Genomic DNA, 18,915 nt, shown 5'->3' with positions numbered 1-18,915 from the left:
GGAGGAAAATTCCTTCTTCTGAAGACTTGAACGCATTTGAGAGCAGCAGTGAGAAGAAGATCCCAAACAGTGTAGGTGCGAGAACACAGCCACTCAGGATAGGAAAGGGGTCTGATGAGGCACCACTATGCTGAATTGTGCCTTTCATATTGTCATGGAATGAGGTGATGATACTTAGTAGCTTTGGTGGACATCCGATCTTTGCTAGTAGTCTGACGAGACCAGGTCAAAGGCTTTGGTGAGATCTATGAAAGCAACGTAGAGGGGCATCTGTTGTTCGTGGCATTTCTCCTGTAGAAGGTGAAGGGAAAACAGCATGTCAATGGTGGATCTCTCTGCTCGAAAGCCACATTGTGCCTCAGGGTAGACATGCTCAGCCAGCTTCTGCAGTCTGTTTAAAACGACATGAACGAAGACTTTCCCCACTATGCTGAGCAGGGAGATTCCACGGTAGTTGTTGCAGTCACCCTTGTTCTTATAGAGGGTGATGATATTGGCATCGCACCTGTCCTGTGGTACTGCTCCCCCATCCCAGCACAGGCAATACAGTTCATGGAGTGCTGAAAGTATAGCAGGCTTGGCACTCTTGATTATTTCAGGGATAATGCCGTCCTTTCCTGGGGCTTTTCTGCTGGCTAGAGAATCAATGGTATCACTGAGTTCCGATTTTGTTGGCTCTTCGTCCAGCTCATCCATGACTGGCGGAGACTGGGCTGCATTGAGGGCAGTATCAGTGACAACATTTTCCCTGGAGTACAGTTCTAGGTAGTGCTCCACCCAGCGGTCCATTTGCTTGCGTTGGTCAGTGATCATGTCCCCTGATCTAGATTTGAGGGGGGCGAACTTCTTGATCGTTGACCCAAAAGCTCTCTTAATGCCATCATACATTCCTCTGATGTTTCCGGTGTCGGAGGCCAGCTGAATATGACTGCATAGGTGTTGCCAGTGTCATTTGCGCAGCGCCTAGCTGTTCTTTGTGCAGCGCTTGTGGCTACTTTAAGTGCTACGGATGTTAACTCGCTGGGGGCTTTCTTGTAGTTCAGCAGTGCAATGCGCTTAGTAGCTATGACAGGTTCCAGCTTTTCGAAGTGAGATTGAAACCAGTCTGCATTCTGCTTCTCACGTTTGCCAAAGGTGGTCATTGCTGAGTCATAGAAGGCGTCTCTGATGTGGGCCCACTTGGTCTCTGCATCCCCTGTAGGAGTGTTTTGAAGGGCTTTTTCAAGTGAATTTAGAAACTTATGTAACAGCTGTGGATAAGAAATTCTGTTAGTGTTGATGCGCGGGCGGCCCTTCTGCTTGAAGTGATGGAGCTTCTTTGGTTTGAGTGTAACCTTGCTGCACACCAGGGAGTGGTCGGTGTAGCAGTCCGCACTGTGGAAGCTGTGTGTGATTTGGATACTGTTTATAGAGGTTCGCCTTGTGATGATGAGGTCCAGCTGGTGCCAACGACGTGATCTTGGGTGTCTCCATGAAACCTGGTGACAGGGCTTAGTATGAAAGAATGAATTGGTGATGCAGAGATTGTGATAGGTACACAACTTAAGCAGTCTCTGTCCATTCTCATTCATCCTTCCAATGCCATAGCACCCAAGGCAGGAGGGCCATGAGTCATGGTCAGCCCCAACCCTGGAGTTAAAGTCCCCCAGCAGGAACAGGTGTTCGGTGTTGGGGTTGCTACTAATGATATTATGGAATTCCTCGTAGAACTAGTCTTTAACTTCAGATGGGGAGCAGAGTGTTGGAGCATAGATGCTGAGTAGGTGTACTGGACCAAAGGCAGTGAGCAGTCGGATGGACAGTATGCGTTCCAAGCCATTTGAAGGTGGCTCTATCATGCTGAGCAAAGAGTTTCTGATAGCGAAGCCCACTCCATGCTGTCTCGGTTCTTCAGGATCCCTACCCTGCCAGTAGAAGGTGTAGTTTTGCTCTCGTAGAGATTCGCTCGCAGGGAGGCGTGTCTCCTGAAGTGCTGCAATGTCCACATTGAGTCTTTTTTAAAATTCATTCATGGGATGTGGGCGTCACAGGCCAGGCCAGCATTTATTGCCCATCCCCAATTGCCCTTGAACTGAGTGGCTTGCTCGGCCATTTCGAGGGCATGTAAGAGTCAACCACATTGCTGTGGATCTGGAGTCACCTGTAGGCCAGACCAGGTAAGGACAGCAGATTTCCTTCCCTAAAGGACATTAGTGAACCAGATGGGTTTTTACAACAATCGACAATGGTTTCATGGCCATCATTAGACTAGCTTTTAATTCCAGATTTATTAATTGAATTCAAATTCCACCTTCTGCTGTGCTGGGATTCGAACCGATGTCCCCAGAGCAATACCTGGGTCTCTGGGTCACTAGTCCAGTGACAATACCACTACCCCACCGCCTCCCCATGATGGCAGTCTTCCGAGGGTCGTCGATTTGTGTAAGGTCTTCCAACAGGCCAGGACACATAGTTCTGACATTCCAGCTTGCAAAACGAAGAGCTGGTACCTTCTTTCCTTTTTTTGTTGTGCTGTTTGGTGCGGTGTTACAGTCCACTTGTCAGGCAATGACCCTGAGCTCCAAGCACCCATTGAAGCAGGTGGACTGTGGCAGGACAGAACCTTTCTGACCGGGGGCTGCCCAGTTTGAGGCGGGCGGCAGCTGCCCAGTGAGATGCGATGACCTCTCCCACCGACAAAGGCAACCCGTGGCGCCCAATCTCTGCACCAATGGAGCTGGACTTATAACCCATAACTGCTGCCTTACGTGTTGTTTTGGTCACTGTGAGCCGACTATGGAGTGACCTCTCCATGGTGCATGCCTGGGCGTATGTATGGAGGTTGTGAGTTGCCCAAGCGTCAAGAACCCCCCTCGGCCTTCCTAGTGGGGTCCAAAGGAGTGAAGAGCATGACATTTGACACCGGTATGGCTGCAGGAACTGCCGGAAACATGCTAAAGGTGACATGACCGCCTTCGGGGTTCCACTCTGGATTTTCTGTTAGGGTTTACTCCCTTAGCCTTGGTCTCTCCCGAGACGCCCACAATGCGTTGTTAGGGCCCCTGCTCAGGGAAAGGAGCTAACAAGTAAACTGTGCGATTTCATGGAGGGAGGGGGAAGGGGGTGGGGGGAAGGGGGTCGGGGGAAGGAGATGCGAGGGGGGAAGCTTACAAGGCAAGTTAAAGCAGAAAAAGAAAACTTATGACGATCACTAAAATCTTAATACTTTAGAAAGCCTAGAAGAGTATAGAAAGTGTAGGGATGAAGTAAAAAAGGAAATCAGAAAAGCAAAGAGAGGACATAAATTATTGGCAAGTAAAATCAAGGAAAACCCAAAAGCAGTTTTATCAGTACATTAAGAGAAAGAGGATAACTAAGGAAAGGGTAGGGCCTATCAGAGATGTACAAGGAAACTTATGCGTGGATGCAGATGTAGGCAAGGTTCTTAATGAGTTTTTTTCTCTCTGTCTTCACAAAGGAGAGGGTTGATGTGGACACTGTAGTTAAAGAGGAGTGTGAAATATTAGATCTGATAAGCATAATGAGAGAGGACATACTAGAGTGTCTGACATCCTTGAAAGTGGATAAATTGCCAGGGCTGGGTGGATTGCATCCCAGATTGTTAAAGGAAGCCAGGGAGGAAATAGCACTAAGGATCATCATCAAATCCTCACTAGGTACAGGAGAAGGACTAGACAATGAGGTCTGCGAATGCTGTACGATTGTTTAAAAAGGGTGCAAGGGATAGGCCAAATAATTATAGGCCAGTCAGTGTGACCTCGGCAGTGGGTAAATTGTTGTAATCTATTCTGAGGGACAGGATAAACTGTCGCTTAGAAAGGCACGGATTAATCAGGGATAGTCAGCATGGATTTGTTAAAGGGAAGGTACTACCTTAATTGAGTTTTTTGAGGAAGTAACAAGAAGGATTAGATGAGGGTACTGCAGTGGATGTGGTCTACATGGACCTTGGTAAGGCATTTGACGAGGTCCCACATGGCAGATGGTCAGTAAAATGAAAGCCCATGGGATACAGGGGATTGTGGCAGGTTGGATCCAGAATAGGCTCAGGGCGGCACAGTGGTTAGCACTGCAGCCTCACAGCTCCAGGGACCCGGGTTTGATTCTGGGTACTGCCTGTGTGGAGTTTGCAAGTTCTCCCTGTGTCTGCGTGGGTTCTCTCCGGGTGCTCCGGTTTCCTCCCACAAGCCAAAAGACTTGCAGGTTGATAGGTAAATTGGCCATTATAAATTGTCACTAGTATAGGTAGGTGGTAGGGAAATATAGGGACAGGTGGGGATGTTTGGTGGGAATGTGGGATTAGTGTAGGATTCGTATAAATGGGTGGTTGGTGGTCGGCGCAGACTCGGTGGGCCGAAGGGCCTGTTTCAGTGTATCTCTAATCTAAAAAAAAAAGGGTAGTAGTCGACAGATGTTTTTGTGAATGGAAAGCTTTTTCCAGTGGCCTTTCACAGGGCTGAGTGTTGGGTCCCTTTCTGTTTGTGGCATATATTAATGACTTGGACTTAAATGTGGGAGGCATGATTGGGAAATCTGATGACACAAAAACTGGTAGTGAAGAGGATAGCTGTAGACTCCAGAATGATATCAATGGTTTGGTTGAGTGGGTGGAAAAGTGACAAATGGAATTCAATCCAGATAAGTGTGAGGTAATAGACTTGGGGAGGGCAAATAAAGCAAGGGAATACCCAATAAACGGGAGGATATTGAGAGGGGTAGAAGAAGTGAGAGACCTTGGAGTGTATGTCCACAGGCAGGACAGGTAGAGAGTGTGGTGAAAATGACATACGGAACGCTTTCCTTTACTGGCCAAGGTATAGAATTCAAAAGCTGGGATGTAATGCTGGAACTGCATAAAATGCTGGTTAGGCCACAGTTGTAGTATTGCGTAAAGTTTAGTTTAGTTTAGAGATACAGCACTGAAACAAGCCCACCAAGTCTGTGCCGACCATCAACCACCCATTTATACTAATCCTACACTAATCCCATATTCCTACCACATCCCTACCTGTCCCTATATTTCCCTACCACCTACCTATACTAGTGACAATTTATAATGGCCAATTTACCCATCAACCTGCAAGTCTTTGGCATGTGGGAGGAAACCAGAGCACCCGGAGGAAATCCACGCAGACACAGGGAGAACTTGCAAACTCCACACAGGCAGTACCCAGAATTGAACCCGGGTCACTGGAGCTGAGAGTTCTGGTCACTTTACAGAAAGGACAAAATTGCACTGGAGAGTACAGAGGAGATTTATAAGAATGTCGCCAAGGCTCAAAAGTTGCAGCTATGAAGTAAGATTGGATAGGCTAGGGTTGTTTTCCTTAGAACAGAGAAGGCTGAGGGGTGCCTTAATTGAGGTGTACAAAATTATTTGGGGCCTAGACAGAGTAGATAGGAAGGACCTGTTTCCCCTAACGGAGAGGTCAATTACCAGGGGGCACAGACTTAACATGATTGGTAGAAGGATTAGAGCAGACATGAGGAAAACTTTTTGCACCCAGAGGGTGGTGCGTGTCTGCAACTTACTGCCAAGAATGGTGGCGGAGACAGAAACCCTCAATTCTTTTAAAAGGTACCTGGACATGAAGTGCTGCAAGGCTATGGACCAGGTACTGGAAGGCGGGATTAGATTGGGCGGCTAGTTTCTTTTTTTCTTCTTCTCAGCCAGCAGGGACATGATGGGCTGAATGGCCTCCTTCTGTGCCGTAATTTCTCTACAGTATGTTGAAGAATGAGGAGTGGCAGAGGATGAATGTTAGCTCCCCTGTAACTCCAATGGCAGAAGTTAAAGTCAGTGAACATCACTGAGCAGCAAGTGCTTCAAAACAGGACCACAGTAAAACAGAAAATGTGCTCCATGGCCTGACTAGCTCCAAGTAATATGGGAGATCCATCAGTTTATATAAACAATCGTGACCTTTTTATTAATACAAGATAGTAAGTACGATCACACAATTATATCTGACTAAATTTCATTCTCAAAAGGGTAACAATTTCTGCAAAGTGTATTAATAGTTCAGTAGAGTCTGACATTAAAAGGACCAAAATCATGTGCTTTGAAGATGCAGGAAACAAAAACAGATCAACAAACCTCAAAAAAGGTCAGGCAGTGAGTAAATTGTGTAAACCTTAAACACGATTTCAAAGCCCAGAGAGAAAATATATAACAAATGTTTCCTGTTGTGATTCCTAAGAATGTCTGGAATGCTTTATCACAGTTCTGACACCAAGAATAAGGAAATATGAGATGCCACATAGAAAAGGGTGCCGAGTATCTACCCAAATCAGATGACTGCTTTATATTAGGGTACAATGGGAACATTGTGTGCAAGATCACACTTGGTTGTGATACTTTACCTGGTTAAACAGCTGGCCAATCACTGCCCAGACTCACATGAAGCGCAACTTACATAGAATATACCACACAAACAGGCCAGTCTATGCTGCAATTTATGCTCCAGTTGAACCTCCTCCATCCTTCCGCACCTATGTATCTATCTCCTTCAAATGCTTCTATACTATTTGCCTGAACTACTCCCTGTGGAAACGAGTTCCACATTCTCACCATTTTCTGGGTAAAGAAGTTTCTTCTAAATTCCCCATTTGATCCTGCGGGGAGTTAGAAGTTAACTGGTACCAGTGACATTCATACCTCAGCGAGGAGGATTGGCCCTTGGGGGAGGACTAAGGGAAGAAATTTGGTTAAAAAGTGTAATTTTCTGTGGAAAATCTGACAACCCATTTCATGCTCAAATGCAATGCATTGTTACAAACAGCCTTTATGAATACAGTTTATCCTAGAAATGCAAAAGGAAAACACGTTCAATTTAGTGGTGTGATAGTTTATTTCTCAGTATATTACAACAAAGCATACAAAAGCATTTGCTAGCACAGGTACATTCAGAAGCATTACTGGTGTGAAAGGAAAATAACTTCAAATCAACAATAAGATTGTTCTGAACAGGAAGGGTTTTTTGTCTTAATCTTTCCGAAGAGGCAGCAATTCCTCTCTGATTCCATCTTTCGTAATAATGCAAATCTTCAGAGCGTCACCAGTGTAAACATCTCTCTCGGCTGCAGAGATGAAAACATCTTTTACCAACTGTGTGGCTTTTTCCAGTGTAAGAGGGACATGTTCCACATTCTCCATGTTCTTGAATCCAATCTGGCAAAGAAAAAGCAGCAAATTAGGGTTTTCGCCACCTCCAAATATTCACTGGGTTAGCTGATAATTGAGGTGCAATTTGAGTGAGAAAACAAAAACACTTGTTGGAAAATAGTGTCTTAAGTTAAGAGTTGTTTTATTGTCGACAGGTAAATTTTTTCTAAAATATTCATTCATGGGATATGGGCATCGCTGGCTAGGCCAGCATTTATTGCCCATCCCGAAGTGCCTTTGAGAAGGTGATAGTGAGCCGCCTTCTTGAACCGCTGCAGTCCATGTGGGGTAGGAACACCCATTGTGCTGTTAGGGAGGGAGTTCCAGGATTTTGAACCAGAGTTAGTGAAGGAACGGTGATATAGTTCCAAGTCAGGATGGTGTGTGACTTGGAGGGGAACTTGCAGGTGGTGGTGTTCCCATGCATTTGCTGTCCTTGTCCTTCTAGGTGTAGCAGTCACAGGTTTGGAAGGTGCTGTCTAAGGAGCCTTGGTGTGTTGCCTCAGTGCATCTTGTAGATGGTACACACTGCTGCCATTGTGCGTTGGTGGTGGAGGGAGTAAATCTTTGCGGATGGGGTGTCAATCAAGCTGGCTGCTTTGTCCTGGATGGTGTTGAGCTTCTTGAGTGTTGTTGGAGCTGCACCCTTCCAGGAAAGTGGACAGTATTCCATCACACTCCTGACTGTGCCTTGTAGATGGCGGACAGGCTTTCGGGAGTCAGGAGGTGAGCTACTCGCCACAGGATTCCTAGCCTCTGACTTGCTCTTGTAGCCACGGTATTTATATGGCTACTCCAGTTCAGTTTCTGGTCAATGGTAACCCCCAGGATGTTGACAGTGGGGGATTCAGCAATTGTAATGCCATTGAATGTTAAGGGCAGATGGTTAGATTCTATCTTGTTTGAGACAGTCATTGCCTGGCACTTGAATGTCACGATCTACATTCCCATCAAATAGAACTCCCCAGTAGGAGCAGAATCTGGCTCAGACATCGAGCCCCACCTCAGATTCTATTTTGTTGTGCAGGTTGTTAGAGATGGTTAAGGAGTGTGCTATTGGGTCAAAAGATGTTACCTGGTTGTCCAGAAGTGGCTGCAGCATGGCGCTGGCTGAACCGCCAGCTTTGTAAGCATCTCTCTGATAGGATCCTACAGGATCAAAGCTGTACACGGCACCCTTCCCTGCATTTAAAAAGTTGGAAAACATGTTCAATGTGTCTCATGAATGAATACATTTATCATTTATTCTCCCGTGTCATTCAAGACAGGCAAGTTAATTTATAATTGGTTAACGCCTGATATTGGAAAGTGGTCATAAATCCGATTGTAAATGAAGAGTTCAACTCCATTTGTACAAGTTGCATGAATGATTCTGTAGAAAGTCAACAGTAAGAGAAATAACTTGCATTTGTATATAGTGTCTTTCACGATTTCAAGACGTACCAAACTACTCCAAAGCCAAATAAGTACTTTCAAAGTGTATTCATTGTTGTAATGTAGGGAAATGCAGCAGCCAATTTACATACAGCAAGTCCCACAAACAGCAATAAAATACACAACCTATTAAATTGTTATAGTCATACTATGGGATAAAACGTATGTCTATTCGAGGCTTGCAGCCGGGGCCTAATTTCATGGGAGACACACCTCCAAAAGCACTCCCCTCAGTACTGCACTGGACAGTCATCCTAGCTTATGTGCTTAAGTCACTAGAATGGGGCTTGAACCCATGACCACCTTATTCATGATGGAAGAGTGCTACCACAGCCAAGATGGACACCTGTTCAAACAAGAAAAAGCTGCAAAATCTGGAAAAACGGCAAAAATAAATATGATGGATTTACACCAGAAACGTTAATTTACCTTTGCCCTTCTCAGATGCTGTGTATTTCCAGCACTTTCTTGTTTGTGGCCTGTTCAGCTGCTTCGAAGCTTCATTTTGCACCCAGATTTGCTGGCTTACCAGCAATCACAATAAATAGCATATTTATTCAACAGACTATCACAGAGATAAGCATTTAATCAAAACTCCCCAAGAACAGATTTAACTGACTCAACTAAATGACAGATATGGACACATAGGTGGACACACCTCACTTCCAGCCACTTCATAGCTGAGCCCATCTGTTTTTTCCCCTGTGGCTCAGGGGGTAGCACTTTCACCTGAATCAGAATGCTGTGGGTTCAAATCCCACTCAAGAAACTTGGGCACAAAATCTAGGCTGACACTCCAGTGCAGTACTCAGGAACTGCTGCACTGTTGGAGGTGCTGCCTTTTGGAAGAGACGCTAAATTGAGGCCCCGTCTTTTTTCTCTGGTCGACATATAAGATCCCATGGTACCACTCTGAAGAGGAGAAGGGGGTTATCCTTGGTGTCCTGGCCAATATGTATCCCTCAAATCAACATTATTAACTGTTCATTATCACAGTGCTGTTTGTGGGTGCTTGCTTTGCACAAACTGGCTCTTACGTTTCCTACGTTACAATACTGACTACACTTCAAAAGTACCGCATTAGCTGTAAATCACTTTGGAACATCCTGAGATTGTGAAAGGTACTGAGCAGCAAGGAGAGCAGGTGGATAGGCAACCAGGCCTTTGCCAATGCTATTCTGTAAACAGCCTAAAATACATGTTTTACAATTACTGTACCCTTTTGTTAGGAACATGCAGGGAAGAAACACACAGGCAGCAATTCATGATCTACCATTCGCTGGCATAGTACGTTAATAGATCAATGAACAGTGCTACTATGTGAAATTCTTGCATGACTGGGAAGAAAATAGGAGATATAGTACAGAAACTGCTAGATATTCATCTCACCTTCCTCATCAAGGCCACCAATGATGTTGTAAACATAGTAAGGGAAAAAGCGTCGTGAGTACAGAATTGTAGACAGCATTGCTGCTATTGCCCCACTTGTCATGGTCTTATTGTTTGAATGTTTGTACATCTGAAACACACCATAATCATTAGAGTAGTAAAACAGTAACCAAATTACAAAAAGAAACTTTGCAGCTTAACAGCCATGGAGAAAATAGACCTACTGTTTTAGTCAATATAGAATTACAACTTCCAATCCAGCAATCTTAAAGCACCATGAACCTGCTTCTAATTTGACAACCACAGGGAGGCCAGGGAATAGCAGAGGTGCTGAAAGAGCACAGTTTTGCCAAAAAGAATTCAGAAGTTTGGGCTAAGGTACAATGTTCGGGGAGAGTAAGAGGGAGCTTTACCCTGCAACTGGCCACACGAGACCTGATCAAGGTATGCTTGAAGCTGCCACTGAGTGCCTAAAATGGGAGATGCTCCATTGTACAGATTTATTATCTCTCACCTCGATGAACACAAATAAATATTCACCAATTAATGCCTTGGCCTGCACTTTCAACACCCAACTTCAATTCCCAAGCTAGCTGTCACCTGTTGCATTGTACAAGTTTGTAAATACCTTTAATCTAGCATCAATAATTTTTGTTAGCGTGAGGCAGTCTCCATGAAATCCAGTGCATCCAATCACTGTTTGGCCTGTCCTAAAAGGACATTTAAACAAAAAGAGGTTAATGTGAAATCTGGTTAGACCATACTAATATAATTCACAGAACAATCACTGAGGAACATAAACCATGTGACATGAAGGAGAGCGATAGTGGTCTAGGCTTTTCACGGGTATATGACAAGAAAATGCAAATAAAGACTTTCATTTATATCGCGCCTTGTATGACCACTGGAAATTTGTGCTTTATAGCAAATGAAGTACTTCCGAAGTGTAGTCACTGTTGTAATCTAGGAAAAACAAAGCATCCAATTTGCACACAGCAAGCTCCCACAACCAGCAATGTGATAATGACCAGATTTTTTTTTTTGTGATGTTGGTTGAGGAACAAATTATTGCCTGGACACTGAGAATAACTCCACTGCTCTTCTTCAAAGTAGTGCCACAAGATCTTATACATCCAACTGAGGGGCTAGACAGGGGCCTCTGTTTAACATCTCATCTGAAAGGTAGCATCATCGACAGTGCAGCACTCGCACAGTACAGCACTGGAGTGTCAGCCTTGATTTTTGTGCTCAAGTCCTGGAATAGGACTTGAAGCCGGAACCTTGTGACTCAGAGGCAAGAATGCTACCAACTGAGCCACATCTGATATACAAATGAGAGAAACACAGCCTCCACCACTGGAACTGTTCAAATGCTGGATCCTGGAGCTGTCTATTTGGCTTGGCATTTAACAGTGGGGAGACAGAAAAGGAGAAATTATTCAGTAGCCAGAACCTTTGCGACTGTTTAGCAAGAGGATTAGCTTGCACAGGCCCAAAAACGGATGTTAAAAAAAAAAAGGGAAACTAAGAGTTACTAGTTTACAGGTAGCCTGCATCCAGACACTGTGGCATAACTACCCCCCTCTAATTGGTACAGACCAGAGGGTCTGCCTCCAGTGTACGGTGGACATGAAAGCTAGTGGGCGTTGGGTTAATCTCTGTAGTGCTCAGCAGCCCAATCACTGGGTGGAAAGCAGGTAAGCTTAAGCCATTAAATGGACATAAAACATGGAAGAAAAATGGATAATTAACTGGATCAAGAGAATCAAATATAAGCCACACATGAAGTTCATATACTTCTACCCCAAAGATTGTCTTACTCCTACCTAAAGTCAGATAGAAATGATATAAATATCATTTCTAAATGCAAGTTTAAAAGGAAAATTAATTAGCTTACATCTAGTTCTAAGTAATAAAACGGGTGTTTGCCTTGCATAAAATCAATTTCAAGTCTTCTCCTCGCCCAAATAATGAGCAGGAACTGAAACCCTGGCAGATATCCCACTCTCAAATCCAAGGACAGGAGACCAATTGCAGCACATTTGTCACCCTATCAGACACCAGGTAACAGAACAAACCAGACAACTGAACCTCGGGCCTTGTCTTGCCTTCAGTCAACGAAGCTACTGAGAGGTAAGTATGTGAATATTGATTCTGTGCTTCATGTACTAATTTACCTACAAGAACTGTTAATGGATGTTATGCAAACAGGCACAATGTGACAATTTGCACAAGAACTTGGAGGAAACAAAACTCTTAAGAATGAAGGAGAAAGAAACCTTTGTCACAGTTTCAGAGATGCTCTCACCTAAAGCCACTGATTTAAGAAATGGAAGTATCAAAACCCATGGGATAACATCCATGTAAAATGTTAGTCGAAATATTTTGCATGTGTATAACAATGCTTTTTGGACTTACAGTTTGTAGCACTTGGGTGAGTCTCGGCTGTGAATGGAGTAACCCTCGCTCAGTCGTGTATCTGAAGCAACAATGGAAAAGTCTTCCCCAGCTAAGGCCAACACAGTTCTTCAGTAATAAAGACAGGGAAAAAAGAAGTGTCAGAAGTACATTCCAAACATTAAAAAAGTGGCCTTTTAGTTTGCAGATTATGCTAGAATTTGCTGTGAAAATCATTTCAATAGTTGCTCCAATAAACTTTACACAGAAGCTATTCCAGTATTTCTGAAGTGTGAAACTATGTGCCCACCTCTCAAAGCTGACTGGGTAATTTTCCATTTTTCCGAAGAATGCCTTGTCCTTTACTGAGTGCATATGGTTGGAGAAGCACTATTGTGATTCTCAGTAAAGTCAGACTTGCACTGAAATAATGCATTCTTTGAGTTCAGCACATCTCAAAATGCTTTACAACCAATGAAGTACTTTTGACATGTAGTCACTTGTGAATGTAGGAAATGCAACAGTCAATTCTGTGGCAGTACATAATAACAGCATCAAACCATACTGCATCAGTTATTTCTACAAAGGACGCCGATAGTCTTTACGCTGCTATGCCCTACATTTATGCACCTTGATCTTTCATATTACAGAGGAAGTAATGTGCTCTCTACGATTCACATTTCTCCCCTATTCCTAAGTATGTTAATAACACAAAACAGTGAAGGATTTAACATACAACTGCTAATCGGCATTAACTTACACTTTACCAGTTACCAGTTGTTACAAATTCCGGTCTGCCAGACATTTTATTGGGTACAGTGGCATCAGTCACACTTATAAGAAGGTTGAACGTATTATTTTTGTGGAAGCTGACTTATTGAGATGAGACCAGTTACAAATCATTAAGCTGCTTTATTTCACAGAAAGGTGAATACATAGAACAGTTGTTCATCAAAACGTGCAGTAGAGAAGGTGGTCATTCAATCCATTGTGTCCACACCGGCCGACCAGGAGCCATCCAGCCTAATCCCACTTTCAAGCTCTTTGTAGGCTATGGCTCTTTAAGTGCCTATCCAAGTACTTTGTTAAATGTTGAGGGTTTCTGCTTCTACCATCCTTTCATAGTGAGTTATGGATCCCCACCACCCCCAAGGTGAAAAAAATTTCCCCTCAAATCCACTACCTCTTACCTTAAATCTATGCCTCCTGGTTATGGAGGCCTCAACCAAAGGGAATAGGCCTTCCTATCCACTCTATCTAGACCCTTCAATTTTATACACTTCAATTAGGTCTCCCTTCAGTCTCCTCTGTTCCAAAGAAAACAACCCTAGCCTATCCAATCTTTCTTCATAACTAAAATTCTCCAGTCGAGGCAACATCCTCAAATTTCCTCTGCACCCTCTCTAGTGCAATCACCTCTTTCCCATAGAGCGGTGACCAGAACTGCATACAGTACTCCAGCTGTGGCCAGACTAATTTCATCCAGTGGTTATGACTGGACTGGACTCAGTTCAAACTTAACGTGGTGTTACAACCAGGCGAGAAAGGTGTCTAGGAGTCCCTCTCAGCCTTCACCTGGTCTTACCGTAACAGGGTTTTATTTTAAACACACCGTTTTCCAATTATAAGGCAAAGAAACCAGCATAACAGGCTTTCTTAGGTTTAAAGAAAAGTTGAAATGTATTAAACTTAAACTCTAATTTGGTTAACGCCTATGGATACACGACGCGCCCAGCTAGCGTGCATACGAGAATACACACATGCAAACAGAGACAGAAAAGAGCAGAAGAAAAATAAAGTGGAAAAGTTTGAGGCAATATCTGAAGAGGTTGCGTTATGGTTCTCCGAGCTCACTGTCCTTGGTTGTAGATAGATCTTGCTTTTCATTGGAGCCCAGTATTCTTCTTAAACTTTGTTCGCTGTAGGAGACTTTTCTCTCTTGGGGTTCATGTGGATTCAGAGGCTTGAGAGAAAGAGATGGGAGCAGGCAGACAGGAGAGGCTGTGGTGTGCCAGCCAGGAGAGATCTTCTCAGTCCAGGAGCATTCTGCTTTTTGCCCAAATGGTTTGTACAAATTCAAAAAACTTAAGTTGCCCAGCAGGTTAGTCAAGTGACTAGCTGGTTTGACCATGTTCATTTGTGTATTCAGCCATCTTAGCAGTCAACCTGGAATGCGCGCTCCCCCACCTTCAACGACTGGTGATCAAAGTCCATTGTGGGTTGACTGTGATAGGGAATGGCTGCTTTGTCCTTCCAAACACAGTTAACATGCAAATGTCTTTTCCAGCCACAGTTAATCAGTTTAACAAGTCCTTTCTTCACTCCAGTAACAGTTTAAAATCAATGTTCATGACAAAATTAATGTGCCTCATTCTTGGCAGGTATACCAAACAAAGACCATGCCACATTCTAGCCCGCAGTGAGTAACCTTAAACAAGATGGCTTCTAGCTACCCTCCAGCAACTCTAATCTCCCTCTCAGCAAAAGCCCTCAGTTTACCCTTTACTGATGGTGTTGCAGCCTTCTTGCTGTCCACGTTCACGTTTCTTTGATTTTATCTCGACATTCAGAGTCAGGGATCAAAGGACTTTCAAACACAATGAGCTAATTTTTGTGATTGCCTAGAGAGGCTAATAAATTACTTACTGTTTCATCTTTTGGGGGGGGGGGGGGGGGGGGCGGGGGGGAAACAATAGGTCTAGCATAACTCTCACCTAGGTGCCTTTTGCTTTTAATCCGAAAATTCACTTTTTTAAAAACACATTTAAAATGAATATTTTTCTAAATCCTCTGTGGAAAAGAAAATCCTAATATGTGACAGTTGGATTTTGCAAGTGTCTGCAACCACTGGTCTCTTGTGTAGAAACTCTAAAATTAGACCAGCCTCTGAGCCATCTTACACCAAACTTGCTGGGTTTAAGTAGTGTAGTAGTTATATTAGAAATACAAGTATAGTGGCTTTAACAGTGTCGACACTTCAAAGTTCTTAAGCACCCAGAGGTGGTGAGCTCAAATCCTATGAGGGCAAGTTATCAAAGTGAATGCAATAAACCACAGACCAGAACCAGAGAAAATTACCACCAAGTTTTAGTTATTATAAAATTCAACTGGTTCACTTATATCTTAATAAGGGAACCTACCATATCCCCAGTCCCATACAATGTGGTTGAGACTCAATGAATTATATAACAACCAGGAATAAGCAACAAATGTGGTCTTGCCAACACTTACAAGAGCATACTTTAAAAAAAATCCATATCTCCCAAAAGGACTACTGAAACAGCCTAAACATTGCATTTACCTTACACAACAGTTGCTAGTAGTGCTATAATAGAATCAGAGAATGATACAGCACAGGAGGCGGCCATTGCACCCGTGTCAGCTTTGGTAGAGCTGATAGAATAATTGAAATGATTTGTACAAAAAAATCCATTTGATCTCACCCTTCCAGAAAACCAACTCCACTGCCATAATGTCCACAAACAGGCACAAAAAACTTCTCAGGGTAGAAATTTGTCTCGGGTGAAGGCACAAAACTGGAGGTATGAGATTGGCCGCCTACTTTACCAGTGCCTGATTTTCAGTTCCATTGCAGTCAACGGAATAAAATTCCTACCCTTTCACTTTCAGCAGAAGAGGCTTCAGGGACTGAACAGCTGACTCCTGTTCCCAATTTTGTTATCCACAGTACAGTATATCTGTCTGTACAAAACTCACTGGGCAGCAGGGAAACCAGCATTTAATTGTTTTGTTCATAAACATACAAGTCCAAAATTAAAGCACCCACAAACTAAAAAAAAACTAATCAACTTTTAGTGTCCTAGTAAACACAAAAGTCCGAGTGTATCAGGCCTGAGTCCTCAGTACCTTGCTCTATGGCAGCGAGGCCTGGACAACGTATGTCAGCCAAGAGCGACATCTCAATTCATTCCATCTTCGCTGCCTCCGGAGAATACTCGGCATCAGGTGGCAGGACCGTATCTACAACACAGAAGTCCTCGAGGCGGCAAACATCCCCAGCTTATACACACTACTGAGTCAGCGGCGCTTGAGATGGCTTGGCCACGTGAGCCGCATGGAAGATGGCAGGATCCCCAAAGACACATTGTACAGCGAGCTCGCCACTGGTATCAGACCCACTGGCCGTCCATGTCTCCGCTTTAAAGACGTCTGCAAACGCGACATGAAATCCTGTGACATTGATCACAAGTCGTGGGAGTCAGTTGCCAGCGTCCGCCAGAGCTGGCGGGCAGCCATAAAGACGGGGCTAAAGTGTGGCGAGTCGAAGAGACTTAGTAGTTGGCAGGGAAAAAGACAGAGGCACAAGGGGAGAGCCAACTGTGTAACAGCCCCGACAAACAAATTTCTCTGCAGCACCTGTGGAAGAGCCTGTCACTCTAGAATTGGCCTTTATAGCCACTCCAGGCGCTGCTTCACAAACCACTGACCACCTCCAGGCGCTTATCCATTGTCTCTCGAGATAAGGAGGCCAAAGAAGAAATACAATTTCCACATCCACGCATCATAAACTGCAGAAAAAGATCCCAGAGAAAACCATTGGTGTTTAAAAGTAGTTTGCTGTGGAAAGAATCTTTTCCAAATGGGTGAAACTAAAAAGAGAAAGTTGGGCATTGATACATGCTGCAGACACAACACATTGCCTGGGACCATGTGCTAACGCACTGCCTTTTACTCTTAAATCCTGCACTTGTGAACTTTATGGATGTTTCGTTAAATGCGACATAGACCTGAACTTATCTTAGAACCAAGATTAGGATTGACACCAGAAGCAGCTCCTCTTCCCTCCCCCACCCGACTCCAGGGGCCCCTTTTCCCTCCACCCAACCCCCATACCTGGGGCATGTATTTCATCTCACTCCCAACCCCCACACACAAACTCCTGTGGCCTGTTTCTCTCTTCCCCCCCCCACCCCCGCAAACTCCTGTGGCCTGTTTCTCTCCCCCACCCCCGCAAACTCCTGTGGCCTGTTTCTCCCCCCCCCCCCCAAAACTCCTGTGGCCTGTTTCTCTCTTCCCCCCCACCCCCGCAAACTCCTGTGGCCTGTTTCTCTCTTCCCCCCCACCCCCTCAAACTCCTGTGGCCTGTTTCTCTCCCCCACCCCCGCAAACTCCTGTGGCCTGTTTCTCTCTTCCCCCCCACCCCCGCAAACTCCTGTGGCCTGTTTCTCTCCCCCACCCCCGCAAACTCCTGTGGCCTGTTTCTCTCCCCCACCCCCGCAAACTCCTGTGGCCTGTTTCTCTCCCCCACCCCCGCAAACTCCTGTGGCCTGTTTCTCTCCCCCACCCCCGCAAACTCCTGTGGCCTATTTCTCTCTTCCCCCCACCCCCGCAAACTCCTGTGGCCTGTTTCTCTCCCCCACCCCCGCAAACTCCTGTGGCCTGTTTCTCTCCCCCACCCCCGCAAACTCTTGTGGCCTGTTTCTCTCCCCCACCCCCGCAAACTCCTGTGGCCTGTTTCTCTCCCCCACCCCCGCAAACTCCTGTGGCCTGTTTCTCTCCCCCACCCCCGCAAACTCCTGTGGCCTGTTTCTCTCCCCCCACCCACCAAACGCCTGTGGCCTGTTTCTCTCCCCCACCCCCGCAAACTCCTGTGGCCTGTTTCTCTCTCTCCCCGCCCCTCCCCCTCCCCAAAACTCCTGTGGCCCGTTTCTCTCTCCCCCACCCCACACTCCTGTGGCTGTTTCTCTACACACACACACACAAACAAACTCCTGTTGTTGTTTTCCCAACCCTTCCCGGGGCCTGTTCCCCTTGTCGCCATCTCATCGCTCCCGCCCAGTATCCCCTTTCCCCACAACCCGCGCGACCTTGGCTTGAAACTGCCTCAACTCACCCTCCATTAAAGGTGTACGGCGAGAAGCGATTCTGCACGGGCCCCGAGTGCTGGTACTCCTCCATGCTGCCCATAAACCAGTCCGAATGCGGCATTTCCCTCCCGAGCTGAAGCTAAAGTTATCACTCGCACTGTTGCTGTATCACTGCCAATATGGCGGCCGCTGTGTCACAGCCAAAATCTTCCCCCAGGCATCGGCAAAGGGCGCATGCGCAAAACCTGTACCTCCGCCTAATGTTCCCCAGCGGGAAAACAGCGTCTGCGCCTGCGTGCATTGGTGTCATTTGAACATCTGGCAAAATTGAGGCGAGTCGAAGAGACTTAGTAGTTGGCAGGAAAAAAGACAGAGGCGCAAGGGGAGAGCCAACTGTGCAACAGCCCCAACAAACAAATTTCTCTGCAGCACCTGTGGAAGAGCCTGTCACTCCAGAATTGGCCTTTATAGCCACTCCAGGCGCTGCTTCACAAACCACTGACCACCTCCAGGCGCATATCCATTGTCTCTCGAGATAAGGAGGCCCAAAAGAAAAGAAAGAAGAACATAAGCATTGATGGAAATTCCCTCTCCTCTACAAGATTGTACATTTTATCCTTCCTCCCCCACAAAGTCCAAAACCAGATATTGTGAAATCCTGGTGTGTGATTTGTTTTGCTGATGAAAATGTAACTGAAACAT

At 45.2% G+C, this 18,915-nt stretch overlaps 1 protein-coding gene across 1 annotated transcript; it reads right to left on the bottom strand.

The window, feature by feature from the left end:
• Nucleotides 1-6,832: 6,832 nt before the first annotated feature.
• Nucleotides 6,833-18,427, bottom strand: psmb1 (proteasome 20S subunit beta 1). Its single transcript, XM_068045448.1, has 6 exons — nucleotides 18,240-18,427; nucleotides 12,407-12,514; nucleotides 10,617-10,698; nucleotides 9,989-10,118; nucleotides 8,241-8,347; nucleotides 6,833-7,171 (listed from the first exon to the last, which is right to left on the bottom strand). Exons 1-6 carry the CDS (start codon nucleotides 18,332-18,334, stop codon nucleotides 6,986-6,988), a joined length of 708 nt encoding a protein of 235 aa, XP_067901549.1. The 5' UTR covers nucleotides 18,335-18,427; the 3' UTR covers nucleotides 6,833-6,985.
• Between the last annotated feature and the right edge of the window lie 488 nt (nucleotides 18,428-18,915).

The sequence above is a fragment of the Heterodontus francisci genome, chromosome 13 (assembly GCF_036365525.1).
Source record: "Heterodontus francisci isolate sHetFra1 chromosome 13, sHetFra1.hap1, whole genome shotgun sequence".
Taxonomy (NCBI): domain Eukaryota; kingdom Metazoa; phylum Chordata; class Chondrichthyes; order Heterodontiformes; family Heterodontidae; genus Heterodontus; species Heterodontus francisci.
This window is presented reverse-complemented; position numbering and strand designations above follow the sequence as displayed.